This window comes from Leuciscus leuciscus, assembly GCF_965113295.1.
Source record: "Leuciscus leuciscus genome assembly, chromosome: 13".
Lineage (NCBI taxonomy): Eukaryota > Metazoa > Chordata > Actinopteri > Cypriniformes > Leuciscidae > Leuciscus > Leuciscus leuciscus.
The window spans coordinates 10,584,843-10,610,999 of record NC_138737.1 but is presented as its reverse complement, the minus strand read 5'-3'; the positions used below and the strand labels follow the sequence as shown (position 1 = coordinate 10,610,999).

At 37.3% G+C, this 26,157-nt stretch overlaps 3 protein-coding genes and 1 long non-coding RNA gene across 9 annotated transcripts; 2 read left to right on the top strand and 2 right to left on the bottom strand.

Annotated features, from left to right (window-relative positions):
- The first annotated feature begins 128 nt into the window (after positions 1-128).
- Positions 129-2,396, top strand: dio1 (iodothyronine deiodinase 1). Its single transcript, XM_082188514.1, has 4 exons — positions 129-605; positions 939-1,082; positions 1,249-1,448; positions 1,789-2,396. The coding sequence occupies exons 1-4, from the start codon at positions 251-253 to the stop codon at positions 1,852-1,854; spliced, it is 765 nt and encodes a 254-aa protein (XP_082044640.1). The 5' UTR covers positions 129-250; the 3' UTR covers positions 1,855-2,396.
- Positions 2,397-4,846: 2,450 nt separating this feature from the next.
- Positions 4,847-16,817, bottom strand: ssbp3b (single stranded DNA binding protein 3b). Of its 4 annotated transcripts, none has more exons than XM_082188506.1 (17): positions 16,639-16,817; positions 15,923-15,995; positions 15,739-15,800; positions 15,216-15,300; positions 12,464-12,553; positions 9,594-9,665; positions 9,335-9,394; positions 9,194-9,254; positions 8,982-9,105; positions 8,525-8,573; positions 8,372-8,407; positions 8,213-8,264; positions 7,972-8,036; positions 7,729-7,801; positions 7,609-7,637; positions 6,776-6,874; positions 4,847-6,430 (listed from the first exon to the last, which is right to left on the bottom strand). In XM_082188506.1, the coding sequence occupies exons 1-17, from the start codon at positions 16,692-16,694 to the stop codon at positions 6,401-6,403; spliced, it is 1,116 nt and encodes a 371-aa protein (XP_082044632.1). In that variant the 5' UTR covers positions 16,695-16,817; the 3' UTR covers positions 4,847-6,400. The 4 variants fall into 4 exon arrangements, with proteins under 4 accessions (XP_082044632.1, XP_082044631.1, XP_082044634.1 ...); XM_082188505.1 differs by having other exon boundaries at positions 4,847-6,433; positions 16,639-16,816; XM_082188508.1 differs by lacking the exon at positions 9,594-9,665 and having other exon boundaries at positions 16,639-16,816.
- Positions 16,818-17,479: 662 nt separating this feature from the next.
- On the top strand, positions 17,480-26,134 carry acot11b (acyl-CoA thioesterase 11b). The gene is made up of 16 exons (XM_082188492.1): positions 17,480-17,798; positions 19,403-19,602; positions 20,238-20,307; positions 20,386-20,446; positions 21,105-21,206; positions 21,335-21,470; positions 21,753-21,909; positions 22,058-22,177; positions 22,828-22,966; positions 23,187-23,242; positions 23,630-23,696; positions 23,785-23,868; positions 23,999-24,132; positions 24,432-24,563; positions 24,655-24,781; positions 25,038-26,134. Exons 2-16 carry the CDS (start codon positions 19,413-19,415, stop codon positions 25,194-25,196), a joined length of 1,734 nt encoding a protein of 577 aa, XP_082044618.1. The 5' UTR covers positions 17,480-17,798; positions 19,403-19,412; the 3' UTR covers positions 25,197-26,134.
- LOC309512796 lies at positions 21,812-22,888 on the bottom strand. Of its 3 annotated transcripts, XR_014211188.1 has the most exons (4): positions 22,765-22,888; positions 22,312-22,351; positions 22,077-22,183; positions 21,814-21,940 (listed from the first exon to the last, which is right to left on the bottom strand). It is a non-coding gene; the product is annotated as an uncharacterized lncRNA (long non-coding RNA). The 3 variants fall into 3 exon arrangements; XR_014211189.1 differs by having other exon boundaries at positions 21,812-21,928; positions 22,312-22,821; XR_014211190.1 differs by having other exon boundaries at positions 22,312-22,821.
- Positions 26,135-26,157: the final 23 nt, after the last annotated feature.

The window sequence follows — 26,157 nt, the reverse complement described above, 5'->3', positions numbered from 1 at the left end:
ATGTCAAATGACATCCTTCCTACACCAACAACGAACACATTTTCTATCATGGATGCCTATGAAGGTTTGAGCCAATCAGAGTAGGTGTGGGGCGGGGTGACACATGCAGCCCCGCCCCCGTCTGCAGGCTGTAGGTCCTTCTCTTTTGTTTTGGAGGGTGGTGCGCCTCAAACAAGTAAAGTAAAAGTTTGATACGTCGTTGTTGTTCATGTTGACACCACGACGCGTGGACTAATAAATCGCTCTCACAATGGAGACCACAGTGGGATACGCGTTGAGAAAAGTTTGTGTTTATGTTTCAGCTGTGGTCATGATATTGTTTGCGATCGTGCAACTATCCCTTTTGAAACTCCTGTCAATCATTTCCCCTGGACGGATGAAGAAAATCCATCTAAAAATGGGAGAGAAGTTTACGATGACTCAAAATCCCAAATTCAAATACGAAGACTGGGGTCCGTCTTTCTTTTCTCTGGCGTTCATTAAAACCGTGCTCTCGGTGACCTGGTGCTCGCTGGGCCTGGAAGCTTTTGAGGGGTTCGCTGCTCCAGACACAGCTTTATTTACTCTGGACGGACAGAAAACGAGCATTCATCGTTTTCTTAAAGGTACAGTCAATAAATTCTATAAATTATTGACTTATACATTTCTATAAAATATATATTTTGGACTTATTTTTATTCTATTACACTAATATCTATTTATTTATAATAATAGTTATTATTATTATTTTCGAAATTTTATCTGACTGCGTGCTCAGTGCTAAGGTTCTGTTCTAACCATCAATTTATTTAATTATGTGTTTATTTATTGGAACAATTAAACTGATTCCTCAGCCCTCCTAAGGTTCTGTTCCAATATTATTTATTTATATTTATTATTACTATTATTGGAATAGAGCCTTGGTACTGATGCAGTCAGTTCATTTGTCTTCTTCACAGGTAACCGTCCACTGGTTCTGAGTTTTGGAAGTTGCACATGACCCCCGTTTCTCTACAAACTTGATGAGTTTAAACAGCTTGTCAAGGACTTCAGTGATGTGGCAGATTTCCTCGTTGTTTACCTTGCTGAGGCGCATGCAACTGGTAATGACAATAATATTTCAATAAATTTGCTGTAGTCTTGATGTAACACTAACAAATTGGGTTGATGCAACCTCTGCCCGGATTCACTGCTGAGTCATTCACATGTAGAGAATCGAGAGATAAATGTTATGCAATAATCAAAATGCTTCTGTTTTTTTTTTCATAGATGGTTGGGCCTTTGTAAACAACGTCGATATCAGCGTGCACAAAAACTTGGAGGAGAGACTGGCTGCGGCCCAGACCCTGGTCAAAGAAGACCCTCTCTGCCCTGTGGTCGTGGACGAGATGACCAACATCACTGCCAGCAAATACGGAGCCCTGCCTGAGCGGCTCTATGTCATTCAGAGTGGGAAAGTTATCTATCAGGTGAGCGTTTTGCAATGCAGAGAAACTTCAAACTGCACACAGTACAGGAAATACCTCCAAAGCTTCATAACAGCTCTCGTGAGAGAAACCTTTCGAATATTTTAACCTTGGACTGAGGCTTTACACACACACACTCTTCCTCTTGCTGTAAGAGATTTCACGAGTTCATAGAGGTGAAAGGTTTGTAATGAGTTGAACAGCATGGGGCAAAGGGTTTTATAGTCGCTTGGGTCTGTTCTTTTGCTTTTGTTGCATTTTTGAGTGCCAATGTCTAAATATATTCATCAGGAAGTCCACAGTATGGAAGGATTTTCACATGCATTTTCATTCTTCCTAACAGGGTGGCATCGGACCTTGGGGGTACAACCCTGAAGAGGTTCGGAAAGTTCTGGAAAAAGTTGAATAAAGGGAAAAAATAGTTTTTTATCCATGACTGCATTTGTATATTGCACTTTTCTGAAATTCTAGTGCCTGAACTTATTTTCTGAGTCCCTGTGTTTGCTTGTGACAGATACAGATCAAACCAGCTGGTCTCTGTATCTTGATGTTTCAAACACAGATGGATGTCTAATGTAAGTGACAGCAACATATTTTTTATTGAATATATAACTGATCTGTAAAATATTTTTTTTTTACATTTTATATCATACCAGATTATCATATTTGATTATCATACCAGCATTGTATTCAAAGACCATATGAATCCAACTGTCAGCAGAGGTTATGAAGGGCATCTGTGCTTTTTTGATTGTGCTTTTTTTTTTCTGAACTTGTGACTGTAAATGATGCTTACAGGGTAAATTGTGAACTGTAAACTGATAATTCAGTCATTTGTTCTAAACACGATTAAGGAGCACAGTGTTTTGAACTATTCAAATTAAAGTCATATATATATCATGTAAGAGTCAGTGTATATCATTAAATAAAGCATGACTACTTAATTTCAAATTATTGTTGTGTGCTTGTCCTTCAGTGAAAAGAAACTTGAACTGTTTTTTTGAACCATGCTTGTCGACCAGAAATATTTCAAATAATCTCTTTAAAGCTGCACAGTAACAAGACATGAAAGGCAGGTATGGACATGTTGCACATTGCAGTCACTGAACCTATTAAAGACACAACAGCTTCACAAAAAAGGAAGTTGAGGTATACACTTAGTAGCTTCAGTAACTTTTTATCCAGTAGATCTTATCAAACTGAATCTATTATTGGCCAGTTTTTCAAATGCCTGCTAGTAACAATAATCCTAGTCTACATTTGGACACTGCTAATCTACAGTACATGTAAATATAGAATCTGATGCCATCTACTACTGATTATGCTTACATAATACAGCACAAATGCATGTTTTTGTATAACCCTTGTACAACCGACATTGTGGTTAATTGCTCTGGTCACTTCTTCAGTCCTCATGTCTCCTGCGTTAAAGTCTGTAGAAAGGTCTCTTAAATATATTTAAAGTATTAAGGACTTTTCTATAGGTGCATGTGTCATAATTGTTTAGGGCATGAAAAACATGTTTAAACCTTTTCCAATAAAGATATGTAAAAATTTTGTAAAATACAAATAAGCATCTTTAAAATACAGTATCCTTAAAAAGGGATGTTTCCCTTTTTCTTTTGCTGAGTTTATATACATACATACACGTATATATATATTATATATATATATATATATATATATTATATAACACATATATGATATATAAACAAACTTAATTGCAATTAATCGATTTGACAGCACTATTACTATCAGTACTGTTCTTTAGCCCCAGTCACCTTAACTTTATGACTGCATTTGAACTTTGGGCTCACGTCACATGTTGTATTTGGCAGTCAGGATCGTGTTGTGGTTCCTCACTGACTCTCCAGACTGATCGGCTTTCATTAGTCTGAAAAGGCTGATACACCACAATGCAGCCAAAAGAGGCCATTGTCCATGAAAAAGATTAGACTGCAACAAAATATAACTGTTAGAACTGCTTTGTTTGACTCATTTAGCCTCATTTAAATCTACATAATTATGATATTCACAGGATATTAATCAGGAATGTCATCAGTCTGTCCAAACCTACCAAGTGTCCAGGAATCATTAAACGAGTAAATAAAGTATTAGAAGGGGCCATTCACACAGAACACATTTTTTTGCATTTAAAAACATGAGATGCAGGGCAGTGGGGGCGGTCTTCAAATTATTTTTAGACCTGGAGAAGTCATGTAAATTAATAAAAACTTAAAACACCATGTGTATTTATAAAGAATCTACATTTTTCGGGATATGCCAAGCACAATTTTTTTTAGCAGGTAGGCTTTTTAAATATCACGTATGACTGGAAATGTCGTGATAATTCATTATTGGTTTAACAGAGTGAAACTTAAAACTTAATCTTTGAACACTCCTGGTTTCTATAAATTAAAAATAGTTTTGAAAATAAACCTGTCATGAGTGACCCTGGACCACAAAACCAGTCACAAGTTGCACGGGTATATTTGTGGCAATAGCCAACAATACATTGTATGGGTGAAAATTATCGATTTTTCTTTTATGCCAAAAATCATTAGGATATTAAGTAAAGATCATGTTCCATGAAGATATTTAGTAAATTTCCTACCGTAAATATATAAAACATTTATTTTTGTGAGTGAATGCAGCACAATCTCAAACATAAATGGACAACTTTAAAGGCGATTTTCTCAATGTTTCGATTTTTTTGCACCCTCAGATTCCAGATGTTCAAATAGTAGTATATCGGCCAAATATTATCCTATCCTAACAAACCATACATCAATGGAAAGCTTATTTATTCAGCTTTCAGTTGATGTATACATCTCAATTTCAGACAATTGACCCATGTGACTGGTTTTGTGATCCAAGGTCACATTACAGCAGATGTACCCAAGGAAACCTATTAGCCTACCGGGTGGGGGCTTCAAATATTACTAGGGTCTATATTGGGGGGATCTTGGAGACAAAAAGATTGAGAACTACTGATCTAGTGTACATTTACATTGAAAACAATGGAAAAGCAGCACAGAAACATGTTCTGTGGAAACGGTTCCTAATACCATTTGAGAGTTGCTGAGAAAGAAAAACTGAAGACTCTTAAGGATGATCAGTGGTTTGCTGAGTCTGTTCTTTTACACAAACGCCACTCTCACACCCATCTCCTGGTGCCAGCTGGTTGGCCAAAACCTTTAGCGCTCTTATGAAGCACTTCAAGCCTCACAGGTAGTGCATGACACCCGTCCAGCCTGTTTGAGAATGTCCACTATGATCCTACTTGACATTTTGCAGAAGAGGCAAGCAAAGAGCTTCATAAATGAGTTATTATCCCATACCCTGCCTATTAAAAACATTACACAGACTTTACAATGAGTGAAAACAGACAGAGACTTAAGACAATTTGGGAACAACTTTATCTTACATTGAAACTGGTTCACTGATTCAAAGAGAATGATTTACATGGAAATCAAATGGCTGGATCTTGGCCCTCTGAAGAGATGCTACCCTAAAGTCGTCGGGGAGCATCAACAGCTTTACATCATTTTCCAAAGTTAAAATCAATTCACATTGAGCTTTCCCTTTTCTCTTAAAAAGCGATTAGCTGGAAACTGAAAATAGGGGATAAACGCTGCTTTCCGTCTTGCATTAGTATGAATGACTGAAAACATAAGACAAAAATCCACAGAAAGGAGCCAAATAATTTAGTAGTCAATATACAAACAAGCCTATTCAGCCCACAGTTAAAAGTATGATGCACAAGCTAACAAAAGCCGTGCAATACAACTACTAAAATGTAAAACAATGACCAAAAGCCTGTATAAATAGAATAAGTTACCATTCTAACTGTATTATGACTGTCTGATGTCGCTCAAATGAAACCTAATACAAAACAAATCCAAACACACATGGCTTACAAAAGCCACCTCCTTTCGGGATGAAACCATTTCAGAGCTAAAACAAGAGGCACATGGCAGGGAATTACATATATATATATATTTAAAAAAAATAATAATTAGGACAAACATGATATGGGTATCTTTAACCATCACAAATTCATGACAATCAAGCGCAACAACGGCTTAACATTTTTGCAGGGAGACGCATCCAGGCGCGAATTCCAGTCACCCAGCCTGGGAAGCTCTGAGAAGGTCTCATAGGTAGTATGTTTGTCAGGGTCAGCATCTGAGAGGATCAACTTGTCATTCAGTCTTTTACCAAAGGTAGAGACAGCAGTTAAATTTCAGAAAAAAAAGAGAACATGAAATCAGTGCAGAAAACATAACAAATATCTTCAGGACTGGCACCCATCAATGCAGTTATTCCTTAAAAGCAGCTGCTTATAATGCTTGAAGACAAAAATGACAGTGTACGAGTAAAATACAACTCCGAGTCTTTCCTCGTTCAGAAAAGACAGATTTTTCTCACCACTTGATGCGTTTCACTGGAGAAAAATAAAAAACAGGTCATCGAAAGGCAATAAAATATTCACAGAATTCAAGGCCACGTATGAGAGTTCAGTGTCAAAAAGTCGGAGGAAGTTTCGTACGTGTAAACCATGCTGAAGTTGGATGTCGGATTTCGAGAGAGTGAACTGAGATTATTCCTCTTCGGCACAAAACGTATACACATCCAGCGATTATGTCAGCAGTAAACCATACTTTGCTTCTTAATGAGAGATGGCCTCAAAGGGGAACGAGAAAACGAAACAAAAAAAATCCAGGAGCATTGAGTCACATTTAGATGTTCTGATCTTAGAGAGGAGAAAAGATTTGCTAGCCATTAAAAAAAAAAAAAAAAAAAAAGTAACAACAAAATTCATTTTGATATTGCATGAGACCACTTGTGAGGATGCAGGGCAGTCCCACCCAATTCCATTTCCTGTACATGTACTCTGTCTATGTCATCGATGGCCAACTGTGAGTTTCCAGAACGGAGCAAACAGACTGGCATCAGACGCTCATGGTCATGGAAGGAGAGTACTGCTGTAAATACAAAAAAAAAAAAAAAAGGGTCAAAAACTGAAGCAAAACATTACAGAAAAACAACCATTCCATGTATTCACTTCACACTCACTGTGCCCTAACTAGTTGCAAAATGATAAAGCGAGTTTTTGTATGACAATTTGTCCTTTGTGCCGTACTGGCTAGCCCCGCCCAGTGATCTCTCATTGGTGTAAAATCCTGCTAGCATAACTTGTTTTTCGATTTAGAGGATGTATTGCATCGTGCCAGCATACCACTTTCATTTGAGGACATGAAAAGAGGATAAGTATTGCTAGTACTTTCAAAACCATAATATAGTATATAAACGTCAAAGTATCTTACATTATCATTTTGGAAGGAGTGAAGGTAGCTGCCTCCTACATCTTCATCTCTAGGGGTCCCGGGTGGATTGCTCATGCCACTCATATTGTTAGGAGAATTCTGATGATGAGATGTATAGTAATTGGCAAGTTAAATAAGCAGTGAATACAGTGTTGCAGGGATAAAATGTTTTTGTAGGCCAATCTGGAAGACAGCGTCACCCTGGTTCCCTCGACAAAAAGACAATAAGACTTTTCCATTGGTTTTTGATTCTTGTAAAAAATAAGCTCTATGACCAACCGAAATTTAAGATTCTTACATGTTTCGTTCAAGATAATCTGCACAAACCTAAAGTTAGGCTACAAACGAAATGCACCACAGTAGCAATGTTCAACATCACCGCCACTAGGCCTTCAAAAACTCATATTTTAATTTGAGTTAGAATAGTTTGCAAGAGCATGAGTAGTATGAGCAGTAAAATCGGTGAAAACATCCTAGACAACCTATGTAATCCCATTTATCTTAAAAAATAAAATAAAAAAAAATCACTAGCAGGGTATTACTGCTGAATTTTATGCCTGATAATAAAACATGAAGATATCTTAAGCTTGTGTTAACCACAAAACTTATTTCAGGCATTCAACCAAATATCTATTTTTTAAAAACCCACTGACTTTAGGGCGATGGAACTGGAAGTGCAAAAATGCTGACTTGTTTCCAAGTTTTAGGACCCATTCCCGCAGCACTCTATGAAATACTCTTTTACAGCAAGATTTTAAATATATCTCATCGTGACCCAAATATAATGATGGGAAGAAAAAAAAGAAGAAAAAAATTAGAAAGATTATAATCACCTTTGGAAGTCCATCCAGGTCTCCTGAACCTACAAAGACAGAAAAAAAAAACATGAATTTGTTTCCAAATGGATATAACATTTTTTGAGTTAAATTTCAAATATAACCATGTGTATTTACCTCCATTCATATGCATCGGGTCCATTCCTGCCATGGCCCCTAGAGGTCCCTCTGAGCCTGGGCCTATGGGAAACTGGACAAAACCAGGCAGTGGGAATAAAAAAAAAACCGACATCAGACAGTAATGATGAAAAAGGGTAACATGAACACAGCCAAAGGCACTTCTGCTTCATTAATGTACTACACCAAGCAATTACTGAACAGTTTGCCTCTGAGAAATGAGTCAGCAGGTCTGTCTCTTACACTGTTGCGCCCTCCACCTCCTGAGTTTATCATGGTGTACAGGTTTTCACTGGAGTTGTTGGAGTCTGAGGGTGAGAAATCTTTCATTAATGGCATGGAGATCTCTGCATGATCAGTTATGATTAATATTCTGCTTTAGATATTTAAGCAAACCCGTGTGAGAAATCTGACATCTATGGAAATCAGAGTTAAACAAAATCCAATAAAGACGATTATGAAAGACTCTCAGCTGCAAACAGACCTGCTGGACTAGGAACAATGCCAGGTGTTCCTGGAGGCCCTCCTTGTGGACCCTGGAGAAACAAATGGATTACATCTTTAGATTCATACTTCAAAGTCTTTATGTATTACTACGGTAATTATGATCAAATTTACAGTAGATGAGGACCTCTTCTCTTACCCCATATGCACCAGGAGATGGTGATGAATATGGCATCTAAAGCAAAACAAACAGACATATGTTTAAACATGCAGCATTCTATTATAGTCATACATATAATAATTGTAATAATTTAAAATTAGTAAGACTACAATACAGAAAAAGTTGGCTCACGTTGTTGGCATTTGGATTTGGCCATGGTGGTCTGCCATTTCCAGGGCCCCTGGAATCAAATAAAATGATGTGTATTAGAATTCAGTTTCAATTTAATAATTAATTTACATGATACACCAACGTTCAAAAGCTTGGGGTTGGTAAGATTTTAATGTTAATTTAAAATAACAGAATAGAATACGTTTTAAAAAGTAATCTGATTTTAAGCAGCCATTACTCCAGTCTTCAGTGTCAGAAATCGTTCTAATATGATGATTTAAAGCTCAAGAAACATTTCTTTTTATTAGCAATTTTGAAAACAGTTGTGCTGATTATTTTTTGTGGAAACCTTTTCTAACATTAAAATGTCTTTACGGTCACCTTTAAGGTGTCCTTGCTGAATACAAATATAATTGTTTTTAATCTTACTAAGCCCACATTTTTGAATGGCAGCATATGTTGCCACAAAAGCTCTTACATGTTCACTCCTGGCATGCCAGGGCCCATTGAGTTGTGTGGTGGTCTCATTCCTCCTCCAAAACTCTGGGGGCTGGGGCCCATAGGCCCCATTCCTCTAGGAACATTCATCCTCTGCATCGGCCCTTTAGATGGGGAAAGGAGAAGTCAAATCAGTTTATGCCGTCTAGATGCCTTAAAACAACTCAGATGTCATACGCGATGAAGGCTCACCCTGTAGTCTGGGATCCATGTTTGGGAGCATTGGCTGGGCAGTTGGAACTCCGCCAGGGGGCTAGAAAAGTTTAGATACAAATTCATTTTTTTAATTTAATTTGACATTTTAATTTAATCTAGAATTATCTGACAATTTACCTGGTTGCCCATTCTGATGGGGGGTCTTGGACCCCCTCCAAAGCGAGGTGACATGAAAGGCTGCAACACAAAATCAACTTGTAAGAAAACTGTAACACTGACATATTGTCTGAATCCAATGAAGTTATGACAAAAAGGATGTCTGCGAGAACATGGGGTAAACCACAGCTCAGCAGAGTAGCAAGACAGCGTGAGAGAAACAACACAGAGGGCAGAACCGGTCAATTGAAATAGTCCGTGAATAGACAGGAGCTGCTACCTGGCCGTGGGGTCCCATCATGCTGTTAGGGGGAGGAGGAGCGTGAGGGGAGGCCTGGGAGCCGGGAGGGCCCTAAGAAAGTGAAGAGACCACACGAGAGGAGAGCAGGAGCGAGAGCCCAAGCAAGGGAAATGTAGCAAGTGATAAAAGAAAAGAGCATTGGAAAAACAGAAATAAGGAGAGAGACAGAAGAGAAAGAAAAAAAAAAGATTCATTAGGCTATTTAAAGGGCTGGAAAGAGAACAACACCAGAGAACACACTGAGAATCCTACGTGACTGGTGGCTGAACAGCTAAACTCTGAAAGAGCAAAGCATTATGGTTAAGTTCAAACAAATGAATCAATGGGTGAACAAAAGGGACGAATAAGAGCTAGGGGTTGAACAACTTCAGATTTTTTTTAAAGTCGACATTTATGTAACTTAAGTCGATTCGACTAGTCGCTGATGACCTCATTAATGAATAAATAAGCCTGAACCCCGATCTAAGACTTGAATGCGGGTTGCCTTATGCACAGCTATGGCATATGACACAGCTCTCCCCACAAGGCTATTGCTTCAACATAACAGCTTATTCTTATTAGTTCTTTTGTCTTTGGGTCATTATATTTCTCACAGATTTCTGCTCGATCCATTTCAGATATAAAGCAGCACAGTACTTTAAGATTACATTTATATGAATGAATGCATTAGTGAGAGCACAATTGCACAATCTCTCTACTAATAGTGAAGCTATGGTTTTTATATGCTAATATATGCAAGTAATATATGCTAGAACTTTTCATGTTCCAAGCTATTTTACTGATAAATCACAGAACAGTGTGTGTGCGTGTTGACAATACATTTCTGCACTACTGGATGTTTGTGTGTACGCAGGATCTACACGTGATGTGCGAGCTACTGTCTGTATATGTGTGCGTTACAATGCAGCAGCACATTCGTTTAGCTTACGTGTACAATAAACTGTTTAAAATGTGTATGCACTCGATCAATTTTGAGCATCCAGATGGTATAATCAAACATCTATCTCGGAGTATACATTTATTTGTCATTTTAACTGTTGGAAACAGACCATAAAAGTGGACTTCAAAGATTTATTATATTATCCTATATAGGCCATGATCAGAAATCAGCGGCTAGAAGTTGAATAGTCTGTGCAACCCCTAGTAAGTGCACAAGTAAACATTTATGAAGAATACAACAGGAAAAGCCAACACTGGACTCAGTGACTAGTCAGAGCCGTGCCATCATTTTCTTTTTTACGCAAAGCTACTCAATTTAAAACACTCGTATTCACTACTAGTCAAAACTTTGGATATATTGAAGGTGTTCCCATTAGTACTGGAAACTTGTTGGCTGCTTTTCCCTCAATATCCTATATAACTATTCATTATTATTATTATTATAATAAATTATAATCTATTGTATATTTTAAAATATATTATACACAAAATATATAATAATATACACACTCCTGGGCAAAATATATAAATAAATGGGGCCGAGCCAAAATATTCCATATTTAGTGGTCTTTTGATCAAATCAATCACTGGCAAGAATTATAAGAATTACACAAGAATTCACTGGCAAGAATTACACAAATACTGTAGATAAAGTAACTTAGCACAGAAAAGCCTTTCCCTTTGTTTTCTTTAAATGATTAAGCCGTGTGGGTAATCCTGCAAACAGCTTTTTACAGGAAGACGAGTCAGTGTTGTTCCACTCAATGTTAATGGCTTCAAACAGTTCATGAGTAGTTCAAAAATGTCTCCCAGTTCGTTTGAATTTAACGTAAGACCAAATATTTACTATAGGGTTCAAATCTGGATCTGGCCAAAACATGAGCCTGATGGACTTCTCAAGCCGCTTGTTTTTTTTTGTTGAACTTTGTGCAGGAACATTGTCTTGTTGAAAAATAACATCTGACCATTCCTCTTAAGATAACTTTTCATTTGTGGGAAGCAAGTCATTCTGCAATATTCTCCTGTATTCCAATGACTTTGCACAGTGAAATAGCTCACCAATACAAACAGCTAAAAGGACTCCCCACACAATGACACCTCTTCCTCCATGCTTCACGGTTCATGATGCATTTATTATTATATTTCTCACCAGATTTCCAAACACACCGCTCTGGAGCATCACCATCGCAGAAATTCGTGTTTCATTGTGATTCATCACTCCACACACAACTTCCCAAATTCTGCCAAAAACTTAATTCTGTCTTTGATGCTTTTCTGAGACAGCAATGGCTCTTAAAGTAGTGCATTTGCTTAAATTTTGCTAATTCCCTGACCAATAATTTGGGTTACGACAATTAAAAGCCTTGTGTTTAGCCATTTTTTTTGCCCAGGAGTGTTTGTTTATTTGTTTATATGTTTATATGTTTATATATATATATATATATATATATATATATGTGTTTATTTATTTATATATATATATATATATATATATATATATATATATATATATATATATATATATATATATATATATATATATATATATATATGTATATATAAATAAATAAACACATATATATATGTGTTTATTTATTTATATATATACATATATATATATATATATATATATATATATATATGTATATGTATATATATAAATAAATAAACACACATATATATATATATATATATATATATATATGTATATGTATATGTATATATATTATATATATATATATATATATATACACACACACACACAACATAGATACAATACTTTTTAAAATCATGACAAACATTGAATCACTGTGTCCAAACCTGGTATGTCTATGTAAGGTTAGAATCAGGTGCATCTTATAAAAAAATCTCAAATGAGATGAGGTTTACACAGAGGGTGATGATCTAACCTGGAAGAATCCAGGGGGCATGGGTCCACCAGGCATGCCATCTCCTGGTGGCATGTTCCCAAGAACAGGACTGGGGGCTGCTGCGGCACTCTGTGGACACAAAGAAAAAGGACAAGTTAGATGGGGAAAAAAACACTTGTACATCTTAAGCACTGATTATTTACCTAGGAAAACCAGAATAAATCTTAAGCTTAACGCATTCTATCACTCTGTACTCAACCAGCAAGCAATAAAGCCAACGGCACAGCCACAACTGACTGGTGTAAAATCCACAAAACCAAGAGGAAAGAACTAGGTTTCAGAGCACAACAGGGATTAGAACATGCATATAATGGCAGTGGAAGAAGCACAGTGTGGTCTGCTGCCTGTCACACTTCAGCCCAAGTTAACCGAGCAAGGCTTTTCAGAGTGCGCTGTGAAATATCACAGGAAGGAGATAGAAAGAAAAAAAAGAGCAGCTGACCCTAATGGAGCAACAAAGATCAGAACAGGCCAATGGGAAGAGCCAGACCGAGACTGATCCGTAACAATGGAGCAGCTACGCTTTCCATTCAGACTATCAAAGTCCACAGCTCAAGGGGCCAAGAAGACTTTTTATTTTTTAAATCCACATGAAAATCAAAATCACACTCCTGATACATATTTCTGGACACATCATTCACAGTTCATTAGTGCATCGGTGTTGTTATAGTTAAGTAAATAGAAATCTTTCAAAAAAAAAAGACAAATAAAAGACAAAAGCACATAACAAAATTACTCAAATCAAAATGAAAAAATGTAATTCTAAAAATAAACAATGCTAAATACTAATACATACTATACTAACATATAAATATAACTAAAATAACACTGCAGTGTGTTGTATTCCAAAGAAAACTAATGTTTGACTTCACAATCACTTGCTCCGCCCCCAAAGTGACTTTTCTATTTCGGCTGATGTCACCAAGGCTGCCGTTTCCTGTTTCGGAAGGTAAGCAATCCAACAAAATGAAAGGAAACTCTGGAATAGAATGCCCACTTTTCACGATTCAATCAATTCCCAATGGGAATTCAATCAATTTTTGCCTTTTCCCCCTAGCTGAATGTCTGGAAAATCATGTTACAGAAGTGAAATGGGTGGGAATTTAATGCTACTTTAGGATTAGCAAAATTTCTCATATCCAAAGAAATCATTCGAGGATGAGTTAGTTAACCCAGGGAAACTGAAACATTCTTGGTTGTCCCACCCTGATGACAGCCCTCCATCACAACCTAACAACATTATATCTCTAAAATGCCCTAAAATAATTAAATCCAACACAGTCCTGCTTTCTACAGCTCATCCCTCCCTTACGCTCCAAGTTCGCTTCCATGCTTCTCGTTCCATCTGTCTCTTCCATCCCTTTCAATCTGCCTACCGACAGGCTCCATGACAGCCATCAATCACTCTCCATCCCCACCACAGCCCGAGGGGGAGTGTTTCCCTTGACACAGCATGAAGACAACATGGCCACTGTTTAAAGAGGGCGCAGCCTCCTCCCCCACCCTCTGGAGAATAAGAGAGCACAGACCTGACGCCACGGTCCCGACCACAGCTGGGCACAAAAGGCAGGAGAGGAGACAGCGCCGATCACACGATGACTTCAAAACATAATGCCCTATAACACTCCTGCAGATCCAACTATGCTGAACATGCAGCTGATTTCCGAATGACTGATCATGTTTCATATGTCCCCGTACGGCAGCATCCTTTCAGATTACGGTGTCTAGACAGAAGAGCAAGGGTTTGATTTTTTACACTCTCTGCATATGACCTCCGACCCGTGGCCCCTTCACTAAAGCTTGCGGCTAGACAACAGCAGTCATATATTATTGGTAGAGGGCTAAAGCTGGAGGTTTTCACCTAAGAGTCGCATCATGCCCACATAAGATGCTGGGAACACAGAGAAACGACAATTGGAGATGCCACAATTCAAGTTTTATGTATTAACTGTAACTAAAGACCAAAGATTTTTTCCCCACTTATTACAGTCTCAATTAAGTTTTCCAAAAACTAGGACTGATCTGTCTCGGCGCAACTTGGCTAAAAAATATTTAGTTATTGCTAGTGATTTCATGCCATTGTAAAGGCCATTGGTGTACAAAATATATATAAATAATAAGAGGTTAAAGCTGGAGGTTTTTGCCTAAGAGTCGCATCATTCCCACATTAGTTGGAAATACAGAGAAATGACAATTAGAGATGCCACAATACGAGTTGTACATTTTTAATTGTAACTAAACTATGCTAAAGAGTTTTTCCCGCCACTTATTACAGTCTCGTTTATGTTATCCAAAACTAGGACTGATCGGTCTCAGTGCAACTTGCCTAAAATGCTTTTATTAGATTTGTTAGTAACTTCATACCATAGTAAAGGGCATGTTTCTACAAATCCATTTTAAAAAGTGCAATTTAAAATATCTATTAATAAATAAGGCCCCTCCTGGCTTCCTGGTCACACAGGCCTTTATTGTCCAATCAGCCAAACATCACGTACATAACAAAGTGGATCGTCCAAGGTACATACCATCTTTGTCTAGAAACAGTGGTGATTCCATGGAAAACCCTGATGACATAATTTCTATTGTAGGGATGATTACTACATCCTTCACACGTGACACTGTACACATTTTCTTATTATACGACACAGAGACTCTTCCAAAGTCACAGGCACAAGAAAAGTAATTTTGTCCTCAATTTAAGCAGAATTTTCATGCGTTTCCATATACTCACATAGTCATGGAAAGCCTTGGCCTCGCTTGAATGTTCGCATGTGTCTCTCCTCTCAGGAGCTGCACAGTAGAGGTCCCAAAAGACACTGGGGTGAGGAAAAAAGTGGTCATATAAGTCTGCATATGCACAGTAATCAGATTAAAGGAGCAAATCATGGTCAAATTTAATTTCGGACATTATTTACAGTGCTTAGCCTCATGTCATTCCAAACCTGCATGACTTTCCCTTCCACAGGTCAAATTTAAAGATTGTTTTCTGTGTAATAACAATAAACCATACAATGCATTAGCTTTGTGTGAGAAAAAGACCAAAAGATTTTAGTGAAATAAATACATTTCAAATAAATTCACTTTTAAGATACTTTTTGAAGCTTCAGTCATCTTCAGAATTTCTCTCATTGCGTCCCGTAAAATTAAGAATGTCATGGTTTGGAACGACATGAGGGCATGAGTAAATAACGTCATTGTTATTTTTTGGTCATATATTTCTTTTTACACATACATATTACACTCAAAATACTCACCACCACCAGGAATGCAGGAACCCAGGAGGGTCTCCCAATGTGATGTTCTTTTCCCATCGGATCTAGAATGGATCCGGAAATAATTACATCTTTTAAAGGTTCAGTCTAAGAGTGTACGGGACATTACAATTTTAATGTTTGCAAGGTAAAAACATCTCAAATGTGCTGTGGTTCTGGGTCTTACTTCTGACAGGAAAGTCTGCGCAGACTTCTGAGCACCAATGTGTAACAAATACTCATAAACATACAAAGCTAACCTGCAATAAAACAGAGAAAAGAACATTAAGGTATTAAAGCAACAATTGACAAATAAAAAATAATATGGTTGATGAGGACAAAACCAAGAAATCAATATTGTGTCACACTTCTCTCTGGTTTCCGCTAAAACAGTGTTTATAGTAAAAATGTAATATATTTCTTAAAAGAAAAATTATATTAACCAAAAAATATATAAATATTCACTATATACACATTACTAATTCATTTAAGTTTTTTATTATTATTTATAAACCCCCATTGAGCAAGGCAGCACCTCAAAAGCATGCAAAATGCATAAAAACTAAACAAAAGACGAGACCCACTCCCCTCCAAGACTGGCGTCTGTGGCAAAATGAAACGAGGAACACTGAAGCGCCCGTCCCGCATGCAGTATTTCAAATAGGTGATTTAAAAAAGACGGTTTTTATTCTGGATCACATCACAATGACCAGGGGCGAAAGCTCTGTGCCACAGGGGGACCCCGGAATGGCGCACGGCCGGGCACTTTCGATTCAACGCTCTCGCGACAAGCCTATAGCAGCAGCATACGCTCCATATGCAGTCGTGTCTATACTGCCCTAACAATAGGCTACATCCAACACAATAACACACGCACGACGGGCGATGTTCAAAAGACCTTACTTTTCCCGAGCTTGACCATCCGATGGCACGACGGAGCTTTTGCCTTTAGGAAACATGATTTTTTTGTGCACGGGAGAGTCACCCGCGTTTGCTTTTCCCCTATTTTCGACAATTCATCTGTCACTGCTCCAGGTTCGACTGCACAAACTAAACACACTGACGCCTTCTCAACCAACCTTGACCACTGGGGCGGGGGGGAATTGTGCTGTTTGATTGACAAGGGCAAGTGGCCAATGGCAGGGCGCCATTTCTCTTGCGTGATGCCCCCGCAGTGACGTATGTTCGGTGACCAAATAGTTCCTTCCTCCAATTTCCTGTGATTCTTTAAAGATGGGTTGCATTAGGCGGTCCACATTAATTAGCCCTGTATTTGTTTACTCTGTTGACTAAATGGGTTGCATGCTATGATAGTAAAACTGTGAGAAAGCACATTATGAACAATGGAATCAAGCTGAATTAAGGCTACTATCAAAGCCTCACTTAGGCTACTATTACGGCTTTGAAATAATTGAAATAGAAAAATAGAAGAAAAAAAAAAATAGCCAGATAATATAATGTAAATTTCAAAGAAAATAGCATTAAAATGTAATATAAAATTCATTATTATACATATTTTTATGTTATACAAATTTTATAATATTATACAAATATTACATATTTATAGCCTATTAGCCTATATGAACTTTACATACGCGAGAGTAATCATAATTGCACTCTTTGCAATACATTTAGATTAAGAAATTCTTTGTAAGTAGGCTAATTACAAAAATACATGTTTGTATTGATTTTGGGTATGTTAACAAATTCTTAAATTGGCCTAACTAAGTTATTAAAACCCTGTAAGCAGATAATATTTGTTTCGTAATATATATTTTAAAATGTGCTATTGTTAGCCTGTTGTTTCACCCTAATTCCATAAGGTCAGAGAGCTGATCTTGAGTAGCCTAATGGATTCAGTCTACCTTAAAAAGTTTCTGGGCGTCACTGTAACTTCATTGGGCTATGCTATGGGAACAGAGTAGAGCGCAGTGTGGACACTTTGTTTGACTGGGAATAAGAATGTATTTTTATTTATTTTCATATATCTTGCAAAGATTCAGACACCACACAGACATCGTTTCTTTCTTCGTGCAAATGAGAGTGGTTTAACATCTATTCACGTAAGTTTGCTAATTTCCCAAGGCTATTTTAGTTCAGACGCAGTAGACACTTGAAATGACACAGAATAACCTGCTGTGCAAACTTTAGAAAAACGTAAGCTAATCATATGTTTTTCATAAAAACCAACAGATAATTGCATGCAACTTAATAATCGTGTATATTGTTTTTTATTGTTGTCTTGAATTAGAAAAATAATTAATTAATATGCAGTTTGTATAGTCTATAATAATATAATCTATAATAATTAATTATTTAATAACTTTATGTAGTCTCCCATAACCTTAACTCATAACAATGAGAACCATTTATGAATTAGCAAAATTATGTCATTTGACAGCAGGTTAATGCCAGTCCAGTGCTTGTTAGAGGTCATGAGTCACTTTGCCTGACACATGACAAGTGTTCCGTTGGCTACATGAGAACCGAACAGGAGTTGTGTTTTGATGCTGAGTAACGGCACACTGATATGATTGGTTAAGTTTTTATGCTTTTAATTGTAAAGTCCACCTGAAAACATATTGCGGAATATCAGCTGTAACATGTTTTGTAATTAGATGTCTCTTAATATTTGACTGTATGCACAGGCTTGAGTTAATAACAAACAGAAACGAGTTAAGCGTATTAATCGCTATGGCACGTAGTTTTAGACAAAAACGGCTTTGTCCTGTTTCTGATCTGGCTCCAAATCTTCTTCTTCATATTGTTTTGCTGTTATACTTTCACATGGCGTGAGCAATTTTTATTAGTTTTAATGCGTCTTTAACTGTTTTTCCAATAATTTTAAATAATTAATTTTTTATCTGTATTTTTATAGACGTTTCATGGAACACTAAACATGCATCTTGTCATAACTCATCGTTTATTATAATATATCAAAATAAATTATACAAGTCTGTAAGATAGTGTTTGGCTAACTGGTGCAGGTTATTTCACCTATAAACTGAAATTCATTGTGTAGCTAATACACACTTCTTGGGTGATAGAATAATTTTTCTTGATGTTTATAAAAAAATCTATTTTAATTTTGTTTGATTTAATTTACAATACATTTACAATACAATACAATACTATTTTTTATTAATGCAGAATAATCTGTTCTTGTAGGGTCTGCAGTAATTCCATAAGGAATTTTCTCTGATTATAAATCTGTTGCAAGTCTAGCACTTTCAAGTAGTCTTTATTTATTTTTTATTTATTTATTTTTTTACTAAATTGGAATCACTAATCCCTTTTGAACTGACTCAAAATTGATGTGACTCATGAAAATAACAAGTAAAATAGAATGGCCACAATTAGTGACTGTATAACATGCATTTGGAATCACATGATAATATAAAAGGTTTAAAAGAAGCATGAGCTTGTGTGATGACAATGTGCCTTGACCTCACCATGAATCCTGTGAAAATGACAACAGTTACCTGTCCTGATATTCAAGCAAATGTTTATACAAGAAAACTTTATATAAGAGGATGACCTTAAAGCTACATTTCCTGAACTTTTTACCTTCCACCTTCCTGACATGCTTCAAGGCAGTGATATTCTATGATTTTGATTACCGCCAAATATGGATCTTAATATGTAAATATATTGCTCTGTCTAACAGAGCCCTAGTCATGGAAAGTGAGACCAGGGACCCTATGCTTCTAGCAGATCCCATGTTCATTCTGGAGAATGGGGAGATGTATAGGAACCCAACTGAAGTAAAGATGAGCCAGATAGTCCTTCCCTGCCATGCAAACCACTGTGGAGAACTCAGTTCTGGGCAGCTGCTCAAGTGGATGGACTCCACCGCCTGCCTGTCAGGTCCGTTTGGGGTATTCTTAATGTTAGAGACCAACTGAGTTGCTGTCACTGTTTAAATGAAACCATGATTATTTTATTTTATTTTATTTTAAATTCAGCTCACAACTGATCCCTGCCAATGATCCAGTAAAACTATTTCAAGTAATTTTTTTAAGGTGATTTAATTTCACTCTGAATCATTGCCGTCACCTCCAATATTCATGTAAACACCCCCACACCATATGCTTGTACTAAGTGTCATTAGACATCGCAGATGGAGGAGTCTTTACAGTTTAGACTGTGATTTCCATCCTCTTACCGTGAATAAACAGAGGAACGGGCTGGTGAGAAAGTTTAATAGCAGTTGGAATGATTTTGAATCATATTTAGCTGATAAAAGGCAAAAGCATTTCTGTGGCTAAACCTTTGTAGCACTGTGAAAAGCACAGATGGTGGTTGGTAACAGCTTTACATGCTTCCCTTCATGTTTCTCAAAATGAGCTGCGCTGGCCTGTTTGTTTTCTCTTCATTCGGAAGCGCAGAACCTTATTTCTTCCTTCAGAATTACCTACTTGCGTTTTTAGAAGAACCTGCTTAAATACTTGCTTTGGGTGTAAACATTTAATAATCATCAATATTTGCTCTCTTGTTTCCAGCTGAAAGACATGCTGGCTGCTCCTGTATCACAGCTTCAGTGGATGACATTCACTTTGAAACAACCATAGGGTAAAAACATATACAGGAACTTACTTCAAATTGAAACAACAAGTTTTTGCTTGATTATATGTTTTGTTGCTTCTTCAGGATTGGACAGGTTGTAAACATTACAGCCAAAGTGAACAGAGCCTTCACATCCAGCATGGAGGTTTGTGGGATCTATACTGCTATTTCATATTCACTTAATATTCAGCAATATTATGTATTTCACTGCACTGACACTATTGGATGAGAACTGAACTGAGCTGGATGATGACATCACTGTTTTCTGCAGAGCTGCTTTATAGCTAAATTGAACTAATTTCACAATGGATTAACTTTACAGAGTTATTGAACCAAACTGAATCAACTCTGAACTGATTTCAGCTGAACAATGACACTATTGTCTTTTTAGAGCGGCTTTGAATTGAATACTGTTTGCTTCATTGAATCATTTTCCTGTTTATCACTGTAAAGATGCTTTGCAACTATTTGTGTTGTATAAAGCACTATATAAATAAAGGTGACTATTTACCGCAAATTAGAGACCACAAATGATTTTATTAATCATATATATATTGATATTATTAACATGTAGAATTTTGGTCATTGACTAATGAACAACCAAAACACTGCATTTCACTTCTGCTCTAGCTTGTGCGCTAATCTAGTTTATACTGGAAACTTGTCAGTGTGTACTTTAAATATTGCTGACTCTTATGATAAATGACTTGCAATGTTTCTGATTTGTAATTCACTTTGGACAAAAGCTTTTCCTAAATGAATAAAACCAAACGTGTGACTGATGATGTCGGTCTTTGTCACAGGTTGGGATTTTGGTGAGCTGTGAAGATCTCTTTAGTGACAGACACTGGAAGGTCTGCCACGCTTTCGCCACCTTTGTGGCTCGTCGTACAGAAGCGGGAAAGGTAAGAAACGTCACTGAAACAAATATTTTTAGGCATACCTTTGAATCAGATCTGTGAAGAAGATCTTGGATTTGCTCCATGTCTTGTTAGAGTTGTGATTGATCAGTGCAGTGTTTGGGTTTGCACAGGTACAGCTCAAGCAGGTGATGCCACACACGCAGGCAGAGCAGATGGAGTACAGCCTCGCAGCCGAGCGCAGGAGGATGAGACTAATCCACGCAGAGACTATTATCGACCTCCTCAGCAGCTGCTCCTCTCAGACAGGTGAGCAGAGACTCTCTCCAGGTGTGTTTGTTTACCTCCAAGACTTTGAAGAGAGGCCATGGGAAATGAGTCATGAATCACAAGTTGTGTTCATGATTAAAGGTGTCATTTGGTTTGTTTGGTGTCTCTTCATGAGTATTCCGCCAACATTCATTTAAGCATATATATGTGCAGTAAACCTTCACCGTTCGCTTACAAAGGGTCACGTGGTTTGAAGGGTGTAGAATAAATAGAGTGGAAGATGCACTAGCTCTGATAAGTGGTGCTCTATTTGTTTGTCAGTGAGTGAGCATCTAGATTACCAGGATGCGGTGCCTGCAGAGAGAACTCGGGTAGAAAGCGTCGAGCTGGTGCTGCCGCCTCATGCCAATCACCAGGTCAGCACCTTCGGTGGACAAATCATGGCCTGGATGGAGAATGTAGCCACCATCTCTGCCAGGTGTACAGTCACTGTTCTACTACAGTTGAATCTGATGACAAAAAACTCATTCAGGATATTCTATTAGAGAAAAATAATTACAACCTGTATATAAATCATTGGTGTTTTGGTGCATTATACATTATACTCTATATGCTTTTTCCTCTAGCCGTTTGTGTAATGCTCACCCAATTCTGCGGAGCATAGACATGTTCCACTTTCGTGGCCCCTCCCACATTGGAGACAGACTGGTGTTGAAGGCAATCGTAAACAATGCTTTCAAGAAAAGGTACCACTATATGAAAATAAAAATTGTGCTGATCACTGGGGCGAATACCCCAAACATTCAAAAGTTTGGTGTTAATAGGATTGTTTTGGAAGTTAGTTCACCCAAAAATTAAAATTCTGTCATTAATTACTCACCCTGATGTCGTCCCAATCCTGTAAGACATTTGCTCATTTTCTGAACACAAATGAAGGTCTTAGTAATGAAATCTGAGAGCTTTCTGTCCCTTCATTGATAGCCTACACAACTACCACTTTGAAGCCTCAGAAAGGTAGTAAACACAACATTAAAGTGATCAATGTGAATCCAGTGGTTTAACCTCAATTTTATAAAGCGACAAGTGTTTTTTTTTGCGGAGAAAATGAACAGAATTTGCCACTCTATGGGTCTACAAAATATTGATCTCCAACATGTGTTCACGCAACAACTTCTGCTCCTGCGTCAACACAACACGCATGCGTCGTGGTGCTCTCGTGATGATGCTGAAAACTCAGCTTTGACATCACAAGAATAAATTACATTTTAAAATATATTAAAATCTAAAACATCTATTATTATTATATTACATTTAGTAGCTCAGTATCACTTACATCCATGAATCAAGAAGCCTGATTTATCCTTGCGCAACTGTTATGTTGTGTTTGCTATTCCAGTATGGAGGTGGGAGTGTGTGCAGAGGCCTATCAGGGTGGAGAACCCCTGCGACACATCAACACTGCCTTCATGAACTTTGAGGTCTTGGACAATGACAGGAAGCCACGCACTTTGCCAAGGATACGGCCTGAGCCTGTGGTGAGTGCTGTAACATTCTTATAATCCCTCACATGGTGGATAAGTTAAACTTGTTGACAGAGGAGTTTGTTGGATGGGTTCAAGAGGGTGAAACAGAATCAGTGCTGGAACTGAAGTGCTTCCTTGACATGAAAACATGCAGTTTTTAAAACCGTATCTTATTTAGATTTGATTTTTATTTTAGATTAGAAATCATAATCTCCTCATCCTGTCTTTTTAGGATGGTAAGAGGCGCTTTCAGGAAGCCATAGCCAGAAAGAAAATCCGCCTTGACAGGTAGGATCCTGTAGATTGTCTCTTTTATAACAGGTTTGGCTGGTTTCACAGACAAGGCTTAAACCTAGTCCCAGACTAAAATGCATGTTTGAGCTGTCTTAACTGAAAGAAACTTGCTCTGTCATATCTTAAAATATGTCATTGCCATTGTTTTATCTCAGATTTAAAAAAAAATTCCGAATGCACATTTATAAAAGCTACTTAAGCCTGGCTTAATCTAAGCCTTGTCTGTGAAACCAGGCCGTTATGTAGTATTTTTATGATCATATGCTATTTATAAGCACTGGCTGTATGTCATATTCAAAGTTTACTTTACAGTTATAAAAATTCCTGCATGGCACAACCAGCATGGGACACTGATCACATGAGTATGCTCTCCTCTTACAGGAAGTACATAATATCCTGCAAGCAAAGTGAGGTTCCTCTCTCAGTTCCCTGGGACCAAAGTAACCAGGTATATTAACCTGTTCTAAGAGCTATAAATATCATGGATATACTCAAAATACTTTACTGAATCACGTGACTATTCCATATCTTCCCAGATGTACCTCAGTTACAATAATGTTTCGGCACTGAAAATGTTATCTGCCCGGACCAACTGGGTCTTGACCTCAGAGAAAAACAAGGTGGATAATCTTTGTAAACCCTATTTTTAAAGTTTTCATTTTGTCCTTTTGAGATTACATGGGTGACTTGAGCAGTCAAAAATACTGTAGAAGCTTGAGAGAAATTTATGAGCTGAAACGTTGTGCCCAGGTGAGCTTATACACGCTGGAGGAGAACCAGATTTTGTGCTTTAAGGTGGAGACCCATGTGGCCATGGCGGCCGAGCAGGTGTTTCTGTTACTGTCTGATCTAAGGCGAAGGAAGGCATGGGACCACCACTACCAGTATGTCAAATGTATTTTGCTTTATCAAAATGACTGTGAGGAATCCTATGAGAATGGCTCACTAATGTAACATTTGAATTTTCTGCAATTACTACATCTTACTATATTATTCATCTTCCCAAATAACAATATGATCAGGGTGGCTGGTACAGAAAATGTTGAAATATATATACTATATTGCAACAACTGAATTTTCTTTCAGGTCGTCTTGTAGATAAAGCAAAATTATCAGCCAGTTTCAAATTACTTAACGTAGAACTAATATTATAACTGAACATAATAAATATGCTCTAATACAGAGAGTGTGAAGTGATAACCGACCCACATGAAGACGACACCATCTACCGTGTTGTCACCCCCTCTGTGACTAAAGGAGGCAAAGTCCAGGAATTCATCCTCCTGGCCTCTAGGAGGCGCCCTTGTGATTCTGGGTAAACCTCTAACTCCTAAAGAATGAATTTTGTTTTATCTTTCCAAAGGACAATATAACATTAGTTATTATTATATCTTTGTCCTTTTCAGAGACCCTTACTTGATTGCCTTGCGTTCTGTTACCCTGCCTGCGTACCCCCCTACTGAAGACTACAACAGAGGAGAGGTGCTCTGTGCTGGGTTCAGTATCTGGGAAGAGGAAAGCTCTTTCACAAAGGTAATAAATACACAGCAAACCTAATGCGCACTTATACTGAATAACTGAATGAGTCAAAGTTCAAGAATTAACACAGCTTTAAACATAACAATCTCTTTAACTGAAATAATATGCATGTACATTAGCCAATAACACCATTTATTATTACTCATATTTAGAAACTGCTTAGAGTGGTTCCTGATTCTGCCACATAGGTGTTAAAGTACTAAAGGTTAAGTGCGTCTGGCTTACATGCTTATGTATGCATTTCTCTCAGATTTCTTACTACAACCAGGCCACTCCTGGCGTGCTGCCCTATATCTCCACTGACATTGCTGGGCTCTCCTCCAGCTTCTACTGCACCTTTGCCTCATGTAGCGCTTTCCTGGAGGAGAATAAAGACAGCCTGGCTTCTCTGCCCACCTCCACCCTGTGACAAAACTCAGGGAAAAGTTGAAGTCAACATTCTGTGCTATTCATTAATTAACGTTGTTTCTGAAAAATAATGGTTTGCGTCAAGACTTCACTGTAGAATTTGGGATGACATAGACATTCACATCTGAGTTCAGTATAAAAGATCATGAACTGTTTGGTACTTAAAATACTCTTTTTCCGTATGAATTCAGAAAAAGGTATTTGCATTGTTTTCATGATCCTTTTTCTGTTAAAACACCAGCCCCTGGTTTCACAGACAGGGCTTAAGACTAGTCCTAGACTAAAATGTAAGTCTGAGCTGTTTCCACTGAAATAAACTTGCACTGACTGATCTTAAAAATATATCAGTGCCTTTTTAGTTTTAAGATGCACATCGGTAATGTTTTTTTCTAAGCATGTTTATAAAAATTACTTAAATGTCCTAATTGATCTATGGTCTAATCCTGGCTTAGTCTAAGCCCTGTCTGTGAAACCGGGCCCAGATGTGTAAATATATTACACATTATTTTGTAATGTAGACATGATGAATATTATTATTATTATTTAAAAAATAGATATTTTTTCATATATATATATTCACCTTCTTGACTATAAGCTAGAATTCAGGGTCATGTGCAATCATGTAAAAATCTCTATAGATGCCTTTACCAGAAGACTAAGGTGACAAGGTCCATATGTGGTACTTCCTGTGACAAGTTCAAGTCAATATCAAGTTTGCATAGATTTTCAGTCCAGTCATTTACAAATGTTATATTCTATACCAGAACAATACATTGAATTTCACATTCCTGATTTGTTGGACTTCTGGATGAAGACATGGGATAATGATTTTTGATGTTATTTTCATTAGTACTATTACATGTAGCAATTTAGTGCAGTACATCTTTATTCATTCACAAGCAAAATTGGTTTTGGCATTAAAAGATGATTTAAAGATCCTTGTACTATGAAAAATTGCAATG